Source organism: Lates calcarifer, linkage group LG5 (assembly GCF_001640805.2).
Source record: "Lates calcarifer isolate ASB-BC8 linkage group LG5, TLL_Latcal_v3, whole genome shotgun sequence".
In the NCBI taxonomy this organism is placed as follows: Eukaryota; Metazoa; Chordata; class Actinopteri; family Centropomidae; genus Lates; species Lates calcarifer.
In genome coordinates this window covers 18,083,403-18,108,138 of record NC_066837.1, presented here as the reverse complement: position 1 = coordinate 18,108,138, position 24,736 = coordinate 18,083,403, and the positions used below count along the sequence as shown (strand labels likewise).

The 24,736-nt window shown below is 40.5% G+C and overlaps 2 protein-coding genes across 4 annotated transcripts in view; one reads left to right on the top strand and one right to left on the bottom strand.

Moving 5' to 3' along the window:
* ntn1a (netrin 1a) overlaps positions 1-7,555 on the top strand; it is a 61,647-nt gene extending 54,092 nt beyond the window's left edge. For all 3 annotated transcript variants that reach the window (XM_018665047.2, XM_018665045.2, XM_018665046.2), the window contains one exon: positions 4,050-7,555. In XM_018665047.2, coding sequence (XP_018520563.1) covers positions 4,050-4,378 — 329 coding nt within the window. In that variant the 3' untranslated portion in view covers positions 4,379-7,555. The remainder of the gene's footprint in view (positions 1-4,049) is intronic.
* A 281-nt stretch (positions 7,556-7,836) lies between these two features.
* The window catches only part of stx8 (syntaxin 8), a 39,562-nt gene continuing 22,662 nt past the window's right edge, over positions 7,837-24,736 (bottom strand). Inside the window, exons 7-8 of the mRNA XM_018665048.2 lie at positions 15,661-15,762; positions 7,837-8,658 (exon numbers count right to left, since the gene is read on the bottom strand). Coding sequence (XP_018520564.1) covers positions 8,594-8,658; positions 15,661-15,762 — 167 coding nt within the window. The 3' untranslated portion in view covers positions 7,837-8,593. The remainder of the gene's footprint in view (positions 8,659-15,660; positions 15,763-24,736) is intronic.

The window sequence follows — 24,736 nt, the reverse complement described above, 5'->3', positions numbered from 1 at the left end:
TGATGTCGTGAGAAGAAACATGTGTCAGCTACACGAGGCTGTGTTCATTTCTTTAGTTTGGCCCGAAAAGCTGACAATGTCATTAACCTTTTAAATTAAAAATATAAAATCTACAGCTATAGAAACAAACAGTCCTTTTTATCAGTTGAACATTTATGTCAGCAGCTATGAAACACCTGAAATGATAACAGCTGGCAGAATCCATTCAAGGGTGGAGAGGTGTAGAGGTAAAAAGAGACATCAGGATTTCCTGCTGGAGAAAACATCACTCAACATGTTGCTGAGTACCCTCATGCATGTACATCTCCCAAGAGCTTTCCAACCGATTTGGCATTTGTGTGCGCATGTGTGTGTAATTGCATGCATGTGTGTGTGTGTGTGTGTGTGTGTGTGTGTGAAGTGTAGGGAATCTGCTGGTACTGATGTTTGAGATAAGACAGAGCTAAAGACAAATGGAAGTTCCCCTTTTGCACTGATGTTTTCTGGGTGTAGGTGCAAGATATTTTTATGTAGGGGACAGAGTTCAAGGCAGAGTATCAGGGAGAGTGAACAGAGGCAGCCCTTGAAACGTGAGATGGTACAAACTTTGGATTTCAGTGGAATTTAATTATACAAAACTGTTACTGCTTACAGAAACATATTTAATGTATTAAGATATAGCAGAACAACAGTTGCACTGCTCTCAAGAGAAATAGAATACATTTTAAATACATACTTTCTAGCTACTATATTTTTCACTTCAAACTGTTGAAGCACTAAAGATTTTTTATAATCACTTTATTGTAAAAACATTTAATTCAATCCATCTGTCCACCATTAGTTCTAAGTGCTACATCATCCACTGTGTAATCCACTTTCTCCTTGCCTTGCCTTTCACCAGGGGGGCTTTGTGCTGGCGATGTACATGAGAACCACTAAGCTTCTTGTCATATCCATCCATAGTTTGCAACAGCTCATGATTCATAACAGACCAGAACAAGATGCCTGTACAGTGTTTACCACACGCAAGCTTAGCGATGCTGATCAAAAAGTCAAAAACAATGTAAATCTGCAGGATAACTTGAGAGAGACATAGCTTTGGACTGTTTTGAAAAGATCAGCAGGGGAGCTGGGCTCCACGCTGCCCCGGGACACAGGCGCTACAAGCTTTTGCGGTCGATATACAGAGGCGCATATAAAGAATCACAGGAGGGAGCGGGGTGCAGAAAGGGGGGTGGAAATGTCTGATCTCTGAAAAATGCCAGGGATAGTTACTCTAGGCATTTCAGTGTCCACAGTACACACAGTGATTGTTGTCCAAACACAAACAGAAAGTGCAGCACCTGGTGAAAACTGGTAGTCACAAGGTGCTGCAGAGGCCTGTACCAGGTCATAACATTTCAGCCAACTGCCATTTAGGCACTCATGCCATGGGGCATCAGGGGGGCATAAAACTGTTGTGAAAGTGATCCAATAAGACTAAGACAGAAGTAGGCAATAAAATTTGTGACAGTATCAGAGTACATAGCAAATGACAGCTCAATATAACTCATAATTCATGTAGCTAACGTAATTTATGAGGCACATGGGAAAAAATGAAAAGGAAGACAGAAAGGGGGAAAAGAAGCTTTCACTGGTAGGTCACAAAAAGCTAACACAAAAGCACACACAAACAAAATTAGTGACCAATATTCAGTTTAACACTGATTAATGAAAGACAAAAGCAGTTTGAGGCTGCTTTAAAGGAAGAGAGTCTAAAAACAGTCCTATTGACTTTAAATAAAAAACTTTAGCAAAATATACTTATTCACTTTCTGGCTGAGAGTAACCACTCTCATATTGGTCCCTTCGATATGAAACTGTAGCAGGAGACGGTTAGTAAGCATAACGCAAAGGCTACAAACAAGGGTAAACAGCTAGCCTGCCTCTGTCCAAAGGTTGCAGAATCTACCTACCTGCGCCTCTGAAGCTCACTAATGAACACACCGTACCTTGCTTGTTTAATCCGTTGTGAAGTTGTGAATTTACTGACTATTTGGGCAGAAGCAGTGACTTCCTGGAGTCTATGCTAGATGCCTGGTAACCACCAAAACCTTACTGCACCCAGCAAAAAAAAAAAAACAGTCCAGAATATTACTCCCTGAAAAACCACACTATCATTTTACACCTTCAGTTTTTGTACAGATAAAAGATACAAGGCAGATTTCGAGCCAGATTAGCTGTTTGCATTTGTGTTGAGTCTTTATGTAAAAGCTAAGCTAAGATTTCAGCATGAAAGTGGATTTAAGCATATTAGCCAAAATATCAAATACTAAAGGAGCACTGGAAAGTACAATTATACTGAGATATGTTTTCAGTTTTCCAAGTCAGGAGGTTACTATGCTGCATTTTAGCTGGAAAAAAAAGTGTTCCAAATTGTATGGTTCCAAACATGCCCAGAATACAGGATATATCCTTAATTCTGCCATGATGTCCAGCTCCATTAGCTCTACACTGAAGGTGAAACCAGTGACCCTGGAACAAGACAGTTCATTTTATGAAAGCTGTCCCATAAGCACAGGAGAACTATAATGGAGCTTAATAGAGATCTGGTCAATATAATACATATTGATACGTGCTGGGGACAAGGATCTATGAGAGGCTTTACTCTTTACTCTTTCTTTCCCTTCGTCTCTCTCCCTCTGAGGACCATACCAGTCCATTCATCATGTGATATCACTGAGTGTCTTTCCAGCTAACGTCTCTAATAGCTCTACCCTGCCTCCTAATCACATTACAAATCACACTGCTCTGTCAGTAGTAATGGACATAATGCACGTACAGCTGTATATCATAGCTGGACCCTAGACTAGCCTTTCCCACTGAGGATAAAAAACAGTATTTATGCCACAAGAGGGTCCATTTATGGACTTAAGGTACCATTTTGTACATACTGTATAGTACATAGGTACCCATATTCTGTGATCTCATCAGTTTTCAAATTTTTCTATTCATTAGGCCACTTGCTGCTCGTAATGCCTGTTGATTTGTCAGTGTTATCAGTAGCTGATATTAACTTGATGACAATGAACAATGATGATTGAGCCAGCGTTAACACCCACACCAAGTTCAATTCTCGGTAAAGCATCCCTATTGTATATTCTGCATATTTCATCTCCTGTAAAAACCAGAAGAAAATCTCAATGTATGAACTGTTAAAGCCTTAGAATATCAGAAGAATAACTAAATTGTGTTTTAAGGGACAAATCTATGGACTGCAGAAAGTTTAACAGACAGAAGTAAACACATATAAAACTTGCGGTTTCTAGAAAAGTGTTTACAAGAACTGAAGCGAGTTTGATTCAGAGGTTCTGGGACAATGATGCCAAATTAGCCAGTCCTCTCAGAAGGTGTCAGCCCTCTGGATACTATGACATGACCCCCCCACACCCCCACTCTCTGTTCCCCAGCAGCACTCACTGCGAGCCTCTCTCCACACCATGTTTTATGTGATTTTAGCTGCCAACTTTTCACTCGTGGTATGCTGATGTTTGAATAATGGCCACAGTTGGGAAAAAAAAAAAGGGCCAGTGTGCTTGGAAGAAAAAAAGGAGCCACTTTCCTTCCATCGTGACAGAGATCTTCGAATGTGGTGGTTACTCCTCAAGGAGAGGCTGATGCAGCAAATTGAGGCAAAAAGCAGGTTGTCATTAAAAGAATAAAAATAGCTGCATATCTTCATGTAGGAGAGCAGTAGTTAGTTGTGCCACTGTATCTTATTTAAAAACCTCAATAAATATCCAGTAACGGAGAAAATTCAGTGGAGCAGAAAATGTTATTAGGGAAAACTTTGGCTCAGGAATACAGTTGTCTCTATTACCATGGTAAGGCATGGAAATATTGTTGAAATAAGAGGTTAGAAGCACAGTATGAAGTACTGGACCACATAATACTGTGGGCAAACACTATGTGTTTAAAGGTTTTTGGGGTAATAAGCTTTAATGCTGAGATGCTATAGATATAGATATAAGAAATCTCACACGAAGTGATTTTGTGTCATCTCTTTTGCTCCCCCCGACCTCACTCTGCAGCCGTCCAGGTGCACATCCTAAAGGCAGACAAGGCCGGCGAGTGGTGGAAATTCACCGTCAACATCATCTCGGTCTACAAGCAGGGCGAGAGCCGCATCCGCCGTGGGGACCAGTTCCTGTGGGTCCGTGCCAAAGACGTGGCCTGCAAGTGCCCCAAGATCAAGCCCGGGAAGAAGTACCTGCTGCTGGGCAACGACGAGGACTCCCCCGGCCAGAGCGGAGTGGTGGCTGACAAAGGTAGCCTGGTTATCCAGTGGAGGGACACGTGGGCCCGCAGGCTCAGGAAGTTCCAGCAGCGGGAGAAGAAAGGCAAGTGCAAGAAGCCATAGGCAGAGAAGATGCCGAGGAGGAAAAGGAATTCAAGAGAAAATCTGAGCGGGTGATTAAAAAAAAAAAAGAAAGAAAGAAAAAAAAAGAGAGACGGACAGAGGACCACAGACAGAGAAGAGACTGTTTATGTCGCTGCTTTTTTGTGTAGAAGCATGAAGAGAATTATTTAGGATGATTTGTCTTTTCTAGTGAACTTTTGTTGAAGGAGCTCACCTTGCAGATTTGGTTTTATGGTTTATTTTACTTTGAGATTTGCCTCTCTTGTGGATTTGCCGAATTTGCACCTATTACCAGTATATAAAGTTATTTGTGTTCATTTTCTTTATCTCAGTATGAAAACATAATATTTTATTGTTTTTAATTTTATGGACATTTTCTGCTGGTGCAAAAACAACAGAAAAAGCCCCCACTTAATAACCACTGCAATTTTGCCTCTGCATGGTTTTCTTAATGTATCCTTAGCTAAGAAGCAAGCTTGTTTCATCAAAAGTCTTCACTGAGCTAACTGAGGCAGAAATATTTCTCAGAACTGTGCCATAAAGACGACTGTTTCTAAGCCACAGAAATGGATAGTGCATTTCACTGTCAATTCAATTCCCCTGTTGTACAAATTCAGGTACGTCTGCAACTCAACAAGCCAAACAAGTAAACTCTTGCCCTACATTTTCAGCTGTCAAGACAAATTTAGAATATGCAGGCAACAGAAAAAAGGATAAAACACAGTATTGACTAAAGCATATTTGACCAAAGTAATCTGGAGCATATTTTACCCCCCCACCCCCAACTTCACAGGTTAAATTTTGGTCGTATTTCTGTATTTGTACAAACCTGCATGTGAACGCTTCTGATTTGCAACTGTAATGTTCAGTTCTCTAACTGGTGCTGCTGATGGTACTAATGTTTAAATTCCGCTTTTTTTGGGAGGACAGAATGCATTTAAAATAACTGATTTCACCTTCAGTACTTACAGTAACTGTGACTTAGTTTTTTTTTTTTTTTTTTTTAATTGTTTCACAACTCCAGCAGGTTGCACACAGATGTTTAACAGCTGACTTATAAAAGGACAGGAGGCCAGCCACATTGATTGTTATAAAAACGCTATTCAAACATCACAGAATCATGAGCTGTTCATGGGTAGATCGGATAGAAATACATAATAATGTAATGAATCTTATTAGGTGACTACAAAATAATATGCCAAATGTTTTTTGTTGTTGTTGTTGTTTTTTTCATTTAAATTAATTTCATTGACATTTTTGTCGATGTTGTTCTATCACACAATGATTAGAGCTGTGAATGTTACCCCGGGTAAGTCATTGTGCGAAGTGGATGCAACATTAGAATTGTGCAGGTGAAAGTGCTGCACGCTCTCAGTGCTGACAATACTGACAGAAGAAGTGCATATAGTATGTCACAAGTGCAACAATGCAGATGTTTGCATGATTTGTCGCTTTAAAAATGTGCACAGTGTGTCAACATGTATCTTTAAAAGACAAAGTTAGAAAAATGTCCTTGTAATCGACCTCTGCCCAGGTAATGTGGATGACTGACACCAAATGTGAAAAGGTATACTTTTATGTGGAGCATAAAAAAAGATATTCACTGTTCAATGAGAAAGAGCATAATAAGAAAACGATTTTCTTACCTCACATGGTGCAGAACGTGAACCTAATACAAAACAGAAAAATGAAAACTTGAGCACAAACTGCACCTTGAAAAGTGCTCAACAATTACTTTAAAATGTTTCTGAAATCCACCTCACAGTGGCTCGTATTCATGGAGAGTAATTCCTACAGTGCTATGAGATTGTAGATAACTACCTTTACAGCCCTCGTATTCTTTCGCAAACACAATGCATGACTGTACATTCACTAAAAGGACAGTCTGCGACCAGTCAGAGGCTGCAGTCTCTTATTGACCTGTCACATTAATTCTCTTCACTTCTACACTTGCACAGGGAGGAATGGGGTGAATTGCAATCACTTGACGCTGCTTGATTCAGACCACATTGCTCATTTATTTGTGTGCAGTTCAGTTTGGATTTCTCCAAGGAATGCATGGTTTAATAAAAAGAAAAAGAAAAAAAAACCCCACACTGCTCAGGTTTGTAAAAAGCCCACATCTGATGTATCTGATGTGTCATAAAACTGGGGTTCCTTTCAGTCCATCCCAAAACTCAGCCAGCAATGCTTTTGATGTTGCTTTACAAAACTCACATTTACTATAACACCTTTTAAAAATGTTCCACAGCACAACTAACTGTAAAAAAAAAGTGTTTCAAGATCATTTAAAGACACATGGTTTTAATCTACTGGACTTCCTTTGTTTTAAATGGTAATAATTTTTGATTCCACTATCTCAGAGGCGTACTCATTTGTCCTGGAATTTTCTGAGTGGACTGAAATGCCTCCTAGATGATGACAAATTAGAAGGGCTTTTTAAATCCTGAGAAATCAAAATCACCTGGGCTACGCTGAAAGATACAAAGTACAGATGACCAAGTTGCTGAAGAACTCCTCAGTATTTACATTTAGGTTTTGATGGAGTTTGTCTTTTTTTTTTTTTTTTTACTGTACAATCAATAAAAATGATTGTGATTTCAGTCTAACGTGATGCTATGTGCTGGTGGCTTGTCCAGTGCCGATGACGAGGATGCACTCATACGCATACAGTATATTTACATGTTCCTGCCTTTCATTGTTAATCCTACAATAACGTTACATGGCAATGTTTTTTTCTGTTTGGCACAGTGTAATCTATAATCACACCTCTCTAGTCTCTGAAGCCTCATGCTGTAAATTTTACATCCGTCTCCTGAGCAATGGTTTGACAAGCTTCCTGATGAAATGCTACACACGTACCTGTCAAAGCATTGCTTTGTGTTCATACTATGAATTGTAAATGTTGTTTAGTTGTCACCATTGCAAAGACTTTTTGCAGTGTTGTTTTACAATGCGTACTAATATATTATGGTTATTATATATGAATATATTTAATGACACAAGACATTGTGGATTTTATTGTCTTTATCGACTTTTTTTTTTTTTTTTTTTTAACTTGTGGTTGTTTAGATCGTTGCCATTAAAGAAGGAAATAATAACTACTGAACACACCAACCTGGTAGAACTAAATTCAGATTTTCAGTTGAAATAAACTCTTGTTACATTGAAAAATCATTTGCCTCTGTTGCTTTAAATGATTATTTTTTATTGTTTTAGTTCTTACCACAACAAATAATAGTCAGCTGGTCTCCATTTTCTGGTTGTCACTTCATAACATTATACATGCACTGGACAAAGCAATATTATGCAGATTTCATAATGGAAATATGGAAGTGGTACAGTGTGTTGAACCTCTGTGAAAGGTCCACCCCAGCTAAATATCATGTTACAAAACACTGTTATCCTCCAAAGTGAGCCCTGGGCATAAATGCAGACAGACAGGAGTCCAGGGACTATTAACTGGAAATGTCATTTATTAGAAATTACAAGCTGCATTGATTTACAAGGAAGGAAAACAGCCATGTTAGTAACACAGCCGAGCTGTTTGTTTTGGCTGAGAGCTACTCTATAAACATTGTAAAATCCCAAGACAAATGATAACATTACAGCTGCTACAGTAATGCATGGGTAAATATGAGTGAGTGTGAATATTGCAAAGCTTGCGAAATAACTGTACTGAGTGTGAGCCTCGGCCCAGACCACAGACAGACTTATGGAAGAAAAGCCTCTGCTACCTGTGGGAGGTCCTACTGTTGGGTCAACATTCACCACAGTCTAGGCTAAAAATATTTTTTTAAATGCTTACAAACCAAATAATCCAAATAATTAACTGATGAATTGTTGACTTAATGAGCCAGACACCTGAGCAACTATTAAAGAGGACAATTTACACCCAAGCAATATATTCTACAGCAGGGGTACCCATGCTCTTCATCCAAGCAACAACTTACTGTATAAAAAAATGTGCTTTGCTGCTAAAGTCTTTATTTCACATTGCCTCGGTTGGGCAGTCACCAGTCACCAGTGACCTTTGTCTTAACTCGAAGAGCAAGTATAAGAAAATAACACCTGATAAGAGACAGTGTTAAAATGAGTGTGTGTCTGTACATCTGTGCAATGTGTATGCAAAGGTTTTAAACTGATATTCTGCACCCAACTGTAGTAGGCAGTAGTCGTCCAGCACAGGTCCATGATCACTGCTGTCCTCGTCACCTACACAGGCCACACGGCGACCACGATGATGGCTATAAGAAGCAGCACGATCACCACCAGCATCCCTGGAGGAGGGAAAAAGAAGAAGAAACAGGAGATCAGATGGCAAAAGCCAAACCAGTTGTGCCAACTTATTTATCTGTATCATACACTACTAAAAACACATACATGTTCACACTGTGCACATGTTATCATACTATCAATATGGTCACTGTAGTTATTTGAAGTGATCTACAAACACGTCTCTGTAAATAGTCACTAGAGCACCAAATGTGTATTAATCCACAGCTGAAAATAGTGCCCAACAAATGCACTATTTACTCCTGTTTGAGTAACATTTGCTACAGGTTACAGTGCCCAGCTGTTTCAGCAAATTATTTTAGCCTTTTACCAAAAAAACTGAACTATACATTTGTGGCCTCTTTTTAAACGTCAGAAGTTTTTTTTAAATATGAGAAACTGATAAAGTCGCCAGAGAGGGTGAACATGAGATCACTGCAGAACATTTATGCAGAAATAAAAGAAAAAAAACGATACTGGCTTGTGCGCAGGATAAGAAATAAATAACCTTTCAGGACCTCAGTGGCTTCATAGAAAAGAACATGCCATTTACAGTCTCAGAGGAAGACTACACATTGTAAGTGCTTAAACAGTAAATGAGGTCGGTACTTCATCATAAAATATTTCCTTATTTTTTCTCTGCTATACCCCTTTGTCATAAAACCTTTGCAGTTCAGTGAATTCCCTCTAACTTTAATGTTGAAAATATAAATGTCAAGCAGCCGAGGAGCTCCAAACCTGATTTGAGACAGACTCCAAAAGAAGGAGGGAAATGCAGCAGACACCAGGGAATACACTTGGAAGGAGGTAAGAAGCCTACATACCTCACTACTAATTTTCAAAGTCCTTGATCTAACTCAAGTCCCAAGTGCTTATGCCCTCGCAACATATCACCATTCTTCTCTTGATGACTTAATGCAATTTACATGCATTCAACAGCCACAAAGGCTTTATTGCCACAGATCGCACACTGTGATAGGCATATGTTTCTGATTCTGCCTTGAGTGGATAATCATTGTTTTTCACTGATACTATGGAAGCAGAGAAAAATGTGCAAAAGCTCACTCACACTTCATCAAAGTACTTTACCCCCAGGACCTGAAAATATTAGAGTTTTATTATACTCACCACCCAGGAAAAAAAAAACTGTTGTAAATGTACTACAGGTGGAATTTTCATCCTTATACTATAGTATATTATATAGTATAGTATAGTATATTATAGTATAAAGACATACATCAGATTAGCAAATCTGAGTCCAAGTAGTTAAACTCAACTTTCATCAAATACCTGTAGATTACTTTGTTGTTTGCTATTATTTAAATGACAGAACTTTGTTTATGAAAAACATTTTGACATGCCCTAGTAAGAAAAGCACAAGTGTAAATAATAAAATTAATTGTGGCTGAAATGCAGTTAGCTGTTCCAGTTTCAGTATCTTGGTATTGTGCATGCTGATTCATTGTCACATCGTCAAACTAAGGGCTGCTTTATACTTGTGCGTAGGATCGACACTGGGTCTAAACCGTAGCCTACACAAATGGCCTATGCCATTGTGAGTATTTATACTCGTGCGATGGTGTGTCTGTGCCGCTCTGCAATTAAACCATCAACCCTCCTTTTGATAGTGTAATTGCAGAACAGGTCTCTATGTCACTGTGTTGACTTTCTTTGTGTACTTCAAACAATGGCGACTGAAACTGAGCGGATCATGTTGGGGTTGGAGGTTGTAAATGCTGAACAGTTACTTTTACTGAAATTACTGCAACACAGAAAAGCGGAGGAGTATTGGAGTTTGCATTGCTACAACGTAGGGATGGGGGGTGGTTACATTTCTAGGAAGGTGCATGTCAGGCTACAGTATAGGCACAGCGTAGCTGTGGACCCTAGGCCATGGCCTATGCTTTGAGGAGATATTAAAGAGAAGTGATGGTGGATGGCTTACAGTATATCATGCACATCATAAACACTTGAATGCCTTGAGGATGTGGTGGTTTATCCTCTGTATATTATATATACTGTATGTATTCTATGACCTATACCACAAACCATACCACAGATATTAGATATGGAAAACTTTCTACAAGGACACTTACTCTCCCTATTTCCCCTATTCTTCTTCATCTATAATGGCACAGGAGTGAAGATTTCAAACAACTGCATCTCTGGCCGGTCGACGGTCCCCTCACTGACTCAAGTTGTCCATTGTTATTTAGCATGTGGCTGGTATTTCCCCCAGCCTTTCACTCTGGGTTTACATTTCTCTCATTCTTTGGCTCTCTCCTCATGAGTTCCCCTCCGTGGCCTAATTGGTTGTCTTTCCCACAGGGAGAGAGACAGGGCGAGATATAAGCCATGCTGAACTAATTGCTTGCGGTGGTACTGGTGGTCTGATGAAATGTTAGGCTGATGCTGGTTTCTTTGCCAAGGGTATGGCTGTTAGGGGTCCAGATGTCTTTGCACCTCTTCGGCTCATTGTGCTGCTCTCGTTGTCTATCTCTTTAATTCATTTTTTTAAATGATTTATTTCTGATTGTCTGTCTGTCTGCATATAGTTAATTATTTGATCAAAGTGTGTTTTTATTCTGTTTAAGAGGAAGGTGTTCACACTCAGGTCCACAGGACATGCATGTGAAGACCCATCCACTGATCTAGACAGGACCTCTCCTCCTGATAACTTACATATGTGTAATATAAATGTCAAAGCAGAGACACATGCACAAATAGTTTTTGTGATGGCTCTTTGAAAGCTTCATGCGTAAAGCAAATACACACACACATTTCCAGCAATTATCTTTGTTTGGGCGTAAACGATACTGAAGAAACACCCACTCCACATTAGATTCAGACATCAGAATTTAATTCAGCCTGGTCCAACATCTGTCTGCAACTCCATCTGACAACACCATAGCAACAAAGGCAATAAAGGCTGAGCTGTATAACATATGCATATGTTACTATGGACTAAGGCTCTCACACCCTCTAATGTCATATAACAGCCAGTCATGAAGCTGCATTTAACACCCGCTCTGACCCTCAACCTCCTGTTCTCTTTGGACCGTCCCTGTCTGCCTCAGTAACTAAACAAGCTACTCCTGACCCTAAGGAGGCCTCCAGAGACTAATGACAATAATGGCGTTTGCTTGCCAAATAGATTAGGGTTCTGCTGTGACACTGATGCTGAGGGGGATAGTTGGTGTCTGCAGACAGACTGACCACCCAGGAGCTTCAGAGGCCAGAGTCTGGGTTCATCCCATCTTGGCAATTTTCAGACACATCAGTAAGACAAATCACAGAGAAAAGGAATAATTGGTGAGAGCCTTGGGCAGACAGAGACAACCCCCTGAACCTCTCTTGCTGCTTTTGTCATGCCCCCTGCTTATGGTTCAAAGACTATTTTTTAACCACAAAAGGGAGCAATGACCTCCAAAGAAAAAGGGACAAAAATGTTAACAAGGTTAATATGAAGCTCATCGTTTTTCTCACAGCACAAGTGAGGTCCTTTTAATGGTTTTTGTCTTTGAGTATTAGTTAAGATAGAAATATTAATATATCTATTTCTTAATTATCACTAATACAGCAACATCACCAGAGTCAGCAGGATTCATCCTTTGGAACTGTAAGGTAAGTGAAAAACTTTGACCGAATCTTGGTGTGAGAGAAAAAGTCAGGGGATCACCAAACTCATTAGGGTTCATTCCCTGGGGACCACGAATGTCTATATCAAATCTCATGGCAATCCATCCATCTAGCAGTTGTTAAGATATTTCATTCTGGACCAAACTGGTGGACAGACCAACCAACCTCGCCACCCATGACTTAACATTCTTGTTTGTTACTTTGCTGGTATGCCAAAAAATGACCTTGCTTGTAGATGAACCCATATGCAGCATGGTGTAATCTTGTGGCGTGAGCATTATAAATAGGACAAAATTGTTGTAACTCAAACCCTGGCGAAAATGAGGTGTAAAAAAGTGTGTAAAATATTTATGATTTCTTGAGGCAGGTTTAATTTAACTTGCCACTCAGTAAGAGGAATCCAAGATGTGGAAATATCATTAGCTGTATCATTAGTAGGATGTATTATTTTGAACAAGGCTTTCATCAACCACGTGAAACATTTTTCATTGCCATATCTGGTTTCCAACAGTGCCCAGTGTGTCTGGGCAATGAGAGAAATAAGAACTGGGGCAATTGCATGATTAAAGTAGAGAGAGTTTTAAAAGGCAGACTTCCCTGTTGAGCAAAATTACCGTTTCCTTGACGACTTCCAAATTACAATTAGAGACTCAGTGCAGCTACTTGCCGCACATGCTCTTCTTCCAACACTGTCAAATGCTTCCCTTCACCCACAGCGTCTTTAGATGTTCCCTCTAGCCCAAACAGTAGAAATCTACTTGAGATGCAAGCCACCTGCAGGATTCATGGGGTTGCAGAAGTGGCCCTCTACAAACTGAGGATTAGCTCTGTTGAGAAGGGCTGCCCAAGCACTGATATTGCCTGATGGTGGTGGCTAAGCTCTGGGGAACTCACACTACTCTTCAAGAGACCCTTTGGTCCCATAGACTAATCAGCTGCCACACTAATCCAACGAAACTCAAAGCCTCTACTCCTCAATTCCCACCAACATCAGCTAAAGCAAGTGGTAATGACTGTGAATCAGGCTCATCTGGTTTTAGTGACAGCAAGGGATTATTGTTAAACTTCTTGCTACCACTGCCAAATAAGACAAACATCTCAAATGTGTCTGTGTTAAATTGTGTTTCTACACAAAGCAGCTATTCAGTAACTTAAAATATAAAAGTAAACTGTCTAAAATGAGTAAAATTATGATTTAAATCAGTAAATATCTGATTAAAGAACGAGTCAAGAAGATTAAAAATCTGATCAAGTATTTCCATGAAAACTTTTAAAATAATGGGTGCTATGGAGCACTCAAAAAGTCTGTAAGTCCAGCCTATAAATTTGTTTTTGAAAGCATGGTTTAAAAGATAGATGTCTCAACAAGCCTGTGCTGTACTTGAATCCAGTATGATTCAACACAACAGATGTTTCACAACACTACAGGCACCAGTCATGCACAGTATGCCACAGGATTCATGCTCGAACGATACGCAAGTCCTTCCCTTTTGGTGAGATGACCCATCCTATAGCTCAGCTTACTCCTCTCCAACTTTCCGCTGCTCATTGGAGATCTCTGGTGCATGGATTCACACAAAACTGCTTTGCCCCTAACTCAATAGTGCAAATGACTGATGGTTAATATTGATAATCCTACAGTGAAGAACATTTTTCAAATTTCTGGAAATGTTTCCAGCTTTTAGCACAACTTTGGTCTGTAAAAACTAAGATACCTCTTTTACAATGTGGCAGCTACCAATAGTTATGTTAAGTATGCTCTCGGCTGTCAAAGGCCGACGTTCCTAACTTTACAAGGACTCGGCTGAGACATAACACCAAATGCCGGCTTTGGATGAGAGGTGGTTTCAAAAATAAATAAAGCCTTAAAGCTAAGGAATTATAAACACGCTGCCATGGAGAAAGAGGAAAAGCCCTCCAAACAATTTGTGGCATGTAGTATTTTCAATTCTTTCTCTGCTTGACACAAAGACGAGTGTCAAACAACTGGGGAGATGAACAGGGGGATGACAGAGAGGAATGGAAAAAAGAAAGAGAGCATTGAGGTGAGAGTGAAGAAGACCATAGGGGAATTTTCCATTGTGTGTGTCTCTGGGACATACACACACACACTCACACACATAAATGCCAACACACACATGCATACATAAGAACATACTTTGCGGATACAGCTGCACAAACTTGGACACTTCAAATATGAACTATACACACTTAGATACATGTGATGCATATGTACAGGTACACACAGCATTGCATAAATGCTTGCAAACAGATATACACACATGCCCCATGAATATTCTTCAGCCTCGAATTGAGGAGAGGGAGGAGGGAGGTGTGGTGGCAAAAGAACAAGTTAAACAAAAAGAAAGAAAGAAAGAAAGAGTCTTGATTCTAACACAATATGAGCTCTGGGATCTACAAACAAACTCACGCTCGGGCACCATGGGGACCCGACCAACAGAATGAAGCATTCTGGGGGCTGACCTTCCTACTGCCTGCTCTGCCTCTGTCCAAGACCGCCTGTTAAATGGGTCTCCTAGCACAACAATACAGACTTCGCCATAGCAATGGTGTCTGGCCATTCACTGGGCAGACTGGCTCATGCTCCCACATTCCACAGGTTGGTTTCAGCCAACTACCACACCTTTCATGGCAGTCGTTTTCCCTCTGAGAAGCAATACTCACTGAGGAAAAAAAGTTTTGTTTTGTTGTAAATAACAAAACAAAAGTTAAACAAACTGAAGCGGATCTGTGGTAATGGTGAGAGAGGGCCACACATTCACAAAGCCTTTCAGGGACTCAACTCACCAAAATCTGGAGCTGAGACAACAGAGGTTGATGACTTGAGGCCTGATTTGCAACCCTCAGAAGACATTCGAGGAGACCCCCTTTAAAAGCCAAGTATGCTATGTTAGCAGGCGTGACAGACAGAGCCAGTCCACCCACCATTCACCAGCCACATGCTCTGTGCCAAGAGGGCTTGTCCCCATCAGCATAATTTTTTCTGGTCCATTAAGCCCCATTCTTTCTGGAAATTAAGGCCAATGCAGCAATAGCTCCAACATTTCTGAATAGTAAAGATGATAACTTTCTATTGCTTGAAATGAGATGACAACATGACAGGCCCTGTATGTCAAATTACATTACAGTCTAAGTGAAGTGCTGTTCTTTTTGTCCAACTCTGTGTCTCACACCAGCCTGATGTGCTCCAGATTATAGCTTTTACAGAAACCTGCTCTGTGACCTGCAGAGAGGAAAAAACACCTGATGCTTGGTAATCATTGATATAAAATTCAAGGGCACAGATCAGATAACAGGCCTGCTTTGGTCCATGATACTAAACCAAGATGCAAACAAGGCAGGCTCACCACAGGAGGCTGACTTTGTCTCCACCAGCTTCACCCTTCGTGTCTCATTACGAATCCTGTCGTCCGTCTTGTCCACGAGATGAGCAAGATCATCAATGATTTCTGAGGGACAAAGAAAGAGGAAAAAAGAGAGGGAACAAAAGGTCAATAAAGTTAATTTCTGCTTTGTGTTATGCTGTTATTTGCTGTTATTAAGACTTCATGGTGTTTTTTTTTTTCCCCCATTCATTTTATTACATAAAAGACCTCCCAATATGTTTTGTGCAATAAATGAAATTACCCTAAATTATAAAGTGACAGAACTTTTGCAGAACTTGACATCAGAGCAGTCAACAACTTCAAAAGGCAGAGGCAGCCAATGCACAGACATGAGTGGTAGTGATGGAGGCAGTGGGTTGTGTGAAAGCGCTCCTCGCCCTTTCAAATGGTTTCACTACTTCCTGAATCCATTCTGGATTTAATCAGGTCCTTATTGTTCATGTGTTTTAAAGACGCAGGCTCAGGCTTCAGGGACTATGCCTGAGCGTCCAAAAGAAAGAGAGCGTGTGGTTTTGCGTATGTGTGTGTGCGTGTGTGTGTGTGTTTGGCACTGTGGCTTGGGTCCTCCTGAAGGAGTTCCTGACTTGAAGGTCGTCCAGATGGAAGTCTGTGTGATTTGTTAGAGCTAGCCACTGTGTTGACATGGCATTTCCAGAGGTCTGGCCCAATAACAAAAATAGATAAGTGCTGAAATATTTCCAAATTCTTGATTTGCTAAGGTTAGGCATTGTAATGTGATATTGAGTGGAGATAATACTAACTTGGAATTGTGGTTTTGAGTCAAAAGCTAGTCACAAATTGCAAATGGCAACCCATGAGTGAATCTTGAATGGGCTTAAACAATATTAACTTATTATATACTAACTCTCTCTTGATCCCAGCTGCGCAGGTATACTAAACACAACCTTTAACAGACAATATCTTCTTTTCCTGCTAGGGCAATCCGTATCTCTCATCATGACATATGAGCAAAAATATTCAAAACAACATCACTCATTACTCATGCTTTTAAATCAGGAAATGTACTGCAACACAGAACTCAAATTGGCTGTTTTATCTTAAACGTGTGTGTCTGGAGATCTAGATTTGTGGCCGTTTTCTAATCCAACAGCGATGATAGTAGCTTTGTCAAATAAAAAAAAAAAAACACAGTGGCTGAAAAGTGGCTGAACAATAAAGAAGCTAGTAAAACAGAAACCAAGGCTGAGCCGTGGACCAGGGAATCTCTTTACAGACTCCTATCAGCCTCTGATATATCGAGGTTTTACAGGAATAGGAAGCTAGACACAGCCACAGCTCAGCGCCAAGTTAAACAGACTGTGCTGTCCAGGGAGAGAACAACCTTTTATTGCTTCTACTGTATGGTAAAATAGCTCAGTCTGTATGATCGAAGATTTTTTTGTTCTCAAAAAACTGTTATGTGACCAAATTCCCACAGGTGAGGGTCATCTGCAGCACCATCTGCACTGTCTTCAGCTCTCGTTGCCTTAAAATTGGATTGGTGAGAAAACGTGTTTCCTCAACTAGGAGCCATCACTGCTTGACAAGACAGACTGTGTTTCTGGCTGACATCAGATAATTAAATTGCACAAATAATTTGAGGAAAGAAAGTAAAGCATGTCAGTTTGGAGGGCTGAGGTGTGATGAGGCAAGGACAAGGTGATGGGAGACGTGAGAGCGCTGTATGTACAGTGTCCCTGGAGACTCCCACATCATCATCTAAGCATCAGGCAACAATTTAGAAGGGAAGGAACTCTTCCTTTACTGGCAGGGAAGGGGTGTAGACACTGTACCATTTGTGCTGCGTGCCACTCCAACTAGTCATAAAGGATGTTTTTGGTTTGCTGGTGCCAAGTTTCTTGATTCAGTTCTGGCCCTGCAATAACATCTCAGTTCATTGATGGATTCCCAACCATGCCAAGATGCCGCAGTGCTAGGACATGACCTTTAACTACAGCTGCAATGAAACGCTGAATTAATATTTTGGAACGGTAGCCTTACAAGGTACTGGCTTTTCACGTCTACGGTCCTTCACTTTACCCTGTTATCAAGTCAAGTTTCTAACAACATAATTCTCAATTTCCTATTGTAACTTTTGCTTCCATGTATGACAGCTGCTGGCCCTTGCCTTGGATCTGCCAAACCACAAAGAAGGCCCTGTTTCAGGCAAGGATTGTTTATTTAAAATGCTATTACAGTGGATAACCCCTCAAAGCCACGGTGTGGGAGAGCATGGCACGTGTGCAAACACACACACAAACATTTTTTCCTGTTTGCCAGTTGCTTTAAGATGCATTACGTTATGCTTATTTTGCCTCCAATGGACAATACATGCTCTCCCTGCAAATCTTAATTTACAAGTACCTTCGATTTTGTTGGAAATGAAAGGGAATGAGAGTTCTTATTAATTCTATGGCCTTCATTATAAAATCATTGTGGTGACTGACAGCATTAATCTTTGGAGCTCCAGGTTTCTTAAAGTCAGTGGTTAGTGACAGTAACTCATTTTAATAAATCTGCAGCTTATTAAACACATTCTTCTCCGTATGATTTTAACAAAACAAACTGACAGGAATGTAGTATACTTTCTTTTTTAGAGAGTAGGGAGAGACAGAGAGTATAAACTACAGACACAACTCCTAAGCATATCACTTCATTAACAAGGAGTTATGTTAGTGCTGTAATAACAAAAATCACAATCAAAAAACTATGTCTGAAGCACTCCCTCCCTACTTCCATAACTTCACAGAAAGTAAAGACGTGTCCAGGATATAAACAGAGAAACTTATAAATAAAATAAAGTCTCCTCAGAGCTCTGTCTGTCTCGTCTGTAGACAGTGACTGAATATATATCAGCATCCTAATAAGCCAAGTTTTTTGGCTGGGGAGGAAGTCGATTGTGCCCTCTCCTAATTATATCTTACTGCATGTACAACACATGGCCATTAGCAAGCTCTCTTTGGACCCAGGGGCTCGTTACCATAGTCTTTGTTGTCTTCTTTTCAAAACAAACAAAAACAACAATTGAAAATGGGTAGTTTTGTGAATGGTCATTATAAAAACGGGAACACTTACTTGGTATCCAAGAGGCAGAGCTATCAATATATCAAATATATAATTGTTGACAGCCAATTTTGCACCTCTAAACAAGACTATGCAATCCTCGTTCACTCGAACTACAGATGGAGCCTGTCACAACTACTGTAACTTCCTTTTTATGTAGCTTAGTGAAGACACTCTCTCCCTCCCTAACCATATGTCCAAGATAAAGTCAGAAAATGGAAGGTAAAATATCTTGGATAATGTAGCATTTAACCTCAATTACCCTAGTTGGTGTATAATATTGAATACATTTTAAACACTGTAAATCTTAATTTATACTGACTCTGTGCTAGTATGTCAGTGAGCAGTTTGTTAGAACACAAAGAGGATTTAAGTAAGCAGGTAACTGAAATTATAAATATAAGACTGTATGGACACAATTTGCATGCAAATTCCATTTTATCTTCATTGCCAATCAACTTTACAAAAATACTAAGGTAACAGCTACTACTGGACACAAGTCAAATTTTATTTATATAGTGCCAATTCCCAACAGAAGTTATCTTGAGGCACTGTACATATAGAGCAGGTCTAAACCGTACTCTTTATCTTATAAAATTTACAGAGAAAACCCAACAGATGCCACCATGAGCAAGCACTAGGCGACATGATCCTGTTTTGGAATATAAATACCCAAGCTGAAAGAAACATCCATGTCACATCTCTATTCTGTTTCTCTGCAACCAGCAGTGCCTTTTATTCACACCGAAAACAATGTAACTAAAACCTGGCCCTTCTGTGTAGAGGCACAAGGACCCTGGAGCACACACACACCAATAGGAGACAGATGTTGCTCTCGTATGACGTCACCTGCTCACTCACGCTGCAGACTTTCTGCGTAATCTCAGCACCATTTCATCTCTGCTCCAATACTTTGCAGCTTCCAATAAACAGCCTCCCTCTGTGGCCGTCCCGCTCTCGGGGGGCTAACTAGTTAACAAGTCTGTTTCCATCCTCACCATCAGCGTCATCTGGAACCACGGACAGACACCTACTATCCTCAGGATTGGCTGCCGCTGGTCTGGACTAAATGATTGCTATGTGGCCAAGGCACGAAATGGAAGAAAATACTGAATGGGTTTTTTGTTTTAAGTCACTTGCAGTTTAAGGATACTACTAGCCCAGGGTGTACACAGACAGATGTAGCGATCCCACTTTTCATATTTCTGGGTGTTTACAGCATCCCCACCCATCAGCCTCATAGCTGGACAGAAGGTGTCACAAAGACACAATAATCCGTCCAGCTGCTGTCTCTTCTTGGCTCAGCTCTTTTAATGCACTGTTTTCTTTTCAAGAAGCTAGAGTTCACTTTTGGCCATGACCCAAAGCTCATGACTACACGTGAAAGTTGGAACGTAGATCAACCAGTAAACCAAGAGCTTCACCTTCAGGCTCAGATCCCTCCTCACTACAACAATCCAGTACAATGTCCGTATTGCTGCTGTGGTGCCAGTCCACCTGTTGAGCTCATGCTCCATTTTTACCTTACTTATTGACAATAGCTCAAGATACCTCAACCTCTTTACGTGGGATAGTGACTCACTTCCAACCCAAAGGGAGCAACACACCGTTTTCCAGTTGAGTACCAAGTTCTGACTTGGAGGTGTTGACCCTCATTTCCTCTGGTTCACATTCAGCACATTCAGTATGCCCTGAAGGTCACAGTCTGAAGAAGCCAGCAGTTACAGCAGCATGTTACCTGTCTCAAGCAGAGATGCAATCCTAACGCTGCCATACCTTCACTCAGCTTTGCCTTGGTATTCTGTCCATAAAAATCGCAAACAGATTCTATGACAAGGCGCAGCCCAACGTCCACTGACAGCATACCTTACTTCCTACAGAGGATGTGACCACAGCTCTCACTCCAGGTATACAGGAACTAAATGAGTCATATTAACGGCTGTGGTTGTCCATACTCCTAAGTCATAAGGTGCATCCACAGACCACAATTCATAATAGTGATAATCAACCTCAGTGAACAATTGGTGGACTGTCTGATTCAATTTAAGAAACAACAAAACAATCCAGATCTAAGGTCATTAAAGAACTACAGAGCTGTGATACATTGTCCAGACCTGCAAACGCAAGTGAAGGACAAGGATAATGGAAAAATCTAATTTTCAGGTGAAAGCACGGACAACAAGCAGACCCACATAACACTTGTGAATATATACTGCTCATTGGGTTTTAATTAGTGTTCACTGAATACAGAGTGGATAGTTGTGGAGAGTGAGAGACATACAAAGAAACAAAGAACAAATCAGAGAAAGCAATACAGTGCTTGTGTGTGAGTACACATTAAAGGTTGAGGTTCAGGGATTCGGAAATGTAGCATCCTGTGTGGAATTTCCTCTGGTCTCATCTTTTAGGATGTGATTCTGCCAGAATCCAGAGCAACGTAGCACTGCAATGCTTGGGAGTATACAATCAAGACCATTAAGGATCCTCACCAATTCCTTTACAGATATTTACACCACTTTCAGTAAGTGCAACTGAACCAAGAGCCCAATAAACATCCATTTCAAAGCAAATCATCACATGATATTGTAAAGCCCAAGTCAGACAGCAAATATGACACTAAGGATGTCTGGGAGCTGGTCTCTATTTTAATGATTAAATTCCTGCACCCCAGATCTATATCTGCCTCAAGCCTCTGATTTGCTGACTCATATTTGCAGAGGCTATAGCAGTGGTGGTTTTGGTTTGAGTGTGTGCATGTGGTGGAGGCACTACCATAAACAGTGACACCCCAGCGTGGCTCCAGGATGTGCTGTATTAACTCTGTGTGTTATTGTAGGACTCATTCCCAGAGCGGGCATAGCACACAGAGAAAATGCTTGTTTTCTCTCACCGATTTAAATGCAATCTGACTCAGTGGGGCTAATTCTGTTGTGCTTATTCAGGAGATGATTTCTCCTGAGGATATGGAGAAAGAGGAAAGTAAAGACAGGCAGTTTTTCCCCTCAAGCCTCCTCTTGTATCCCTCTTGTTGTAGTGCATGGAAGGGGGGGGTGGGCTGACCACAACTGTTACCAATTGGCCCTGGTGTGACTGACTGTGTATAGAGGGTAGTGCTCCGTTGCCAACCAAAACACACACATCTCTGGATGTAACTAGAACTTCACTTGGCACACACAGAGGCACTCAGCATGATGATACAACTCAGGGCAATTATGGTATTTACAAGAAGTTGCATAGTCTTGGAAGAGTTTCTTTCAACTTATTTCATTTTTTTCTTCTACTCTGGGCTGCTTATTGTAAACAAACTCACCCCGAGGGTCTGTGGGAAGTGAGGATTAGGGGGAGTTTCAGTCAAAACCTCAGCGTTTTACCAGTTTTTAAACCGAGTGCAAAAACCTACAAATCATTTGAACATCTGCCCAAAAAAAAAAAAGAACTAAAATGAAGACAAAAAAGGAAATGTGCAATTTCTGTCTATGGAAGAGAAGCCTCAGTATAGAAATAATCCTAAAAATGTGTTTAACCAATCTGACATGCTGGGAGTGAGGACACATAAACACAGCCACTTACTTCTCCTAACAATCCTCTAACATGACAATAAAAATGTCAGTTTATTTATTCATAAGAAACTTTCTATTATTGTTTAAATATTCACTCTGGTGATGGATAGTTAATTGCTTGATTTCTGCTCTGGTGTCCAACACCAACACTTCAGGAAAAGCCGCTATATCTTTCAGCCAACCAGTGTGATACAGTGATACATTAGAAATCAGTGAATATCAAACAACATTTCTGTGAAACACAATAGGAATATGATGCACAAAACTGCCTATTTAAGTGAACAAGATGAGAAATGAACCTCAATAATATTACTGGTGTGGAAACCACACAGGCTACAACGAACACATTATACATGTAATAAAAATATTATTTAAAAAATTAGACACATATTTTTGCCTGTCTGTAACAAATCCCCTAGAAATGGAAGAGGTAATATCCTATAATCAGAATAGACAAGCAGCGCATATGGTGTAACAAAATTCATTCATTAATCCTGCTCTATGTGAATAATGGTATGGACCTTGCACTGTGCTGTTGCACTTAGCTTAGCACTTCCACCCTGTTTTATGTGTGTATTTAGTGCGCACATGTGCTAGTTTGTGAGGACATCGCCATACACGTAAATTTACCTTCCCAACATCTGGCCTTGCTGAAGTGCCCAGCCACATGTGTACAGATTAGTCTCACTGCTGGACATCATCCCCCCCCCCCTCAGGACCCAATGAATCTCAGAGTCCCCCTGAATGGACTGACAGACTCCCCCCAGTCAACATGCTGGGGGTAAAATATCCTTTATTGCATCATTGCACATTTTATCCCTCTAGGGTAGTGGCTAGCTGAGTGATGATAAATTTCTTGCTTTACATAGCTTATGCCATGGCCACACTTGCCAATGATCAAAACATAGTGTTGTTATTCATATTGTGTGGCAACACGCTCTTTCAATGAAAACTTTGTGTTGGCACTGTCTTTGTCAGCGTTGGAATAAATGTAACTTTGCTACTCCAGCAGGAGAGGTCGTAGCCTACTGACAGCTGTAAGAAGTAGCCTTCCACCTCTGAATATTCATTAAAAGCAGTGCTGATGCGTTACATCAGGGCCATGCAGTTACTTGGATAACTGACTGCACGCTCCAGTGAATCAGAATCAAGTATTTTCACCAATAAGGCAAATATACATGATGGACTCAAAAACAGAGCCCCTCAAACATGTAGTGTAAAGTCTTGCCACACAATGCGATGACAGAGCAAACTATGTTTCATACAGTCCTGAGGTGAGAACTTGTTCTTGGCTTCCATCACAAAAACTGACAAATTACAAAAAAACTGAATCTGAAGAGGCCTTCCAAGGGGTCCAAGTATATCAAAAAACTGGAACAGTAGTGACTGACCACTTTGACTAGCATTACATATGTGGCCTCTGCATTTCCAGCTTTAATCCCAACCATTTGTGCGCCAATTTGAAACTCAAACCGGCTGTGTGTCCACAGACAGTTTCACCTCTCTAACCCTGCTACGTTTACCCCAAGATCCATCATCGCACATGATGGACACCTAAAAGAATGACCAACTGATGAATGACTTTCTCAAAGCGGAACCTCCATTTGAAAAGAACACACTTCAAAAGACAAGCACATAAATTGAGTAAAACCTCCACACTATAGTTCAGTTTTAGCACGTACAGAGCATTGGGTTTGTACTCATGAGACTCCAAGAAGAAGGTCCATGTGAATTATGGGAATGCAGTCCACCAAAGTTCTGCGGGAGAAGTACACTGAGTTTCTCCCAAACAGACATGAATACACGCATGCAGATGCATGTTTTATTGTGAGACATGCTTTTGAAGGCCTATAGCCCAACAGCATGAGATTCAAACATGGTCCTGGCACTCTCAAGAGACAGATGCTCAACAGTGACAATTCCTAAACATTTTACGTATATAACAAGGTTATCCTTATTCTTTCATCTGACATGATGCTAATATTCTATTGCTGCCACTGGAAATGTAGATGTTTAGCAAAATTTGTTCTTTCGACATTTCTTTTCTATATTCCCTCCTTCCCATAGCTGCCCATTCTACCATTCAGAATAATTCAATTTATCCTTGACCAGAGGAAATCTGGGCCTTTTCAGAAGCATTGCATGGCTAGAATACCAATGAAGCTTTGTTAAACAACCTGGGTACTTCAAGTCTGCAAAGACTGGAAATGATCAACACTGCGCACATAAACAAGAAAACAAGTGAGTCACACTGTCATCCTATGATACCGGCTGAACGAAAACAAAACCTCATCATCAGAATAAGACATGACTGTTAGGCATGTGCTGCCCGTAATCGGGTTTAGCAATTATGAGCTCGGGCTGTTCAAAACAGCTGGAAACCAGCAATATAATGTGCACAACTAATTACGATC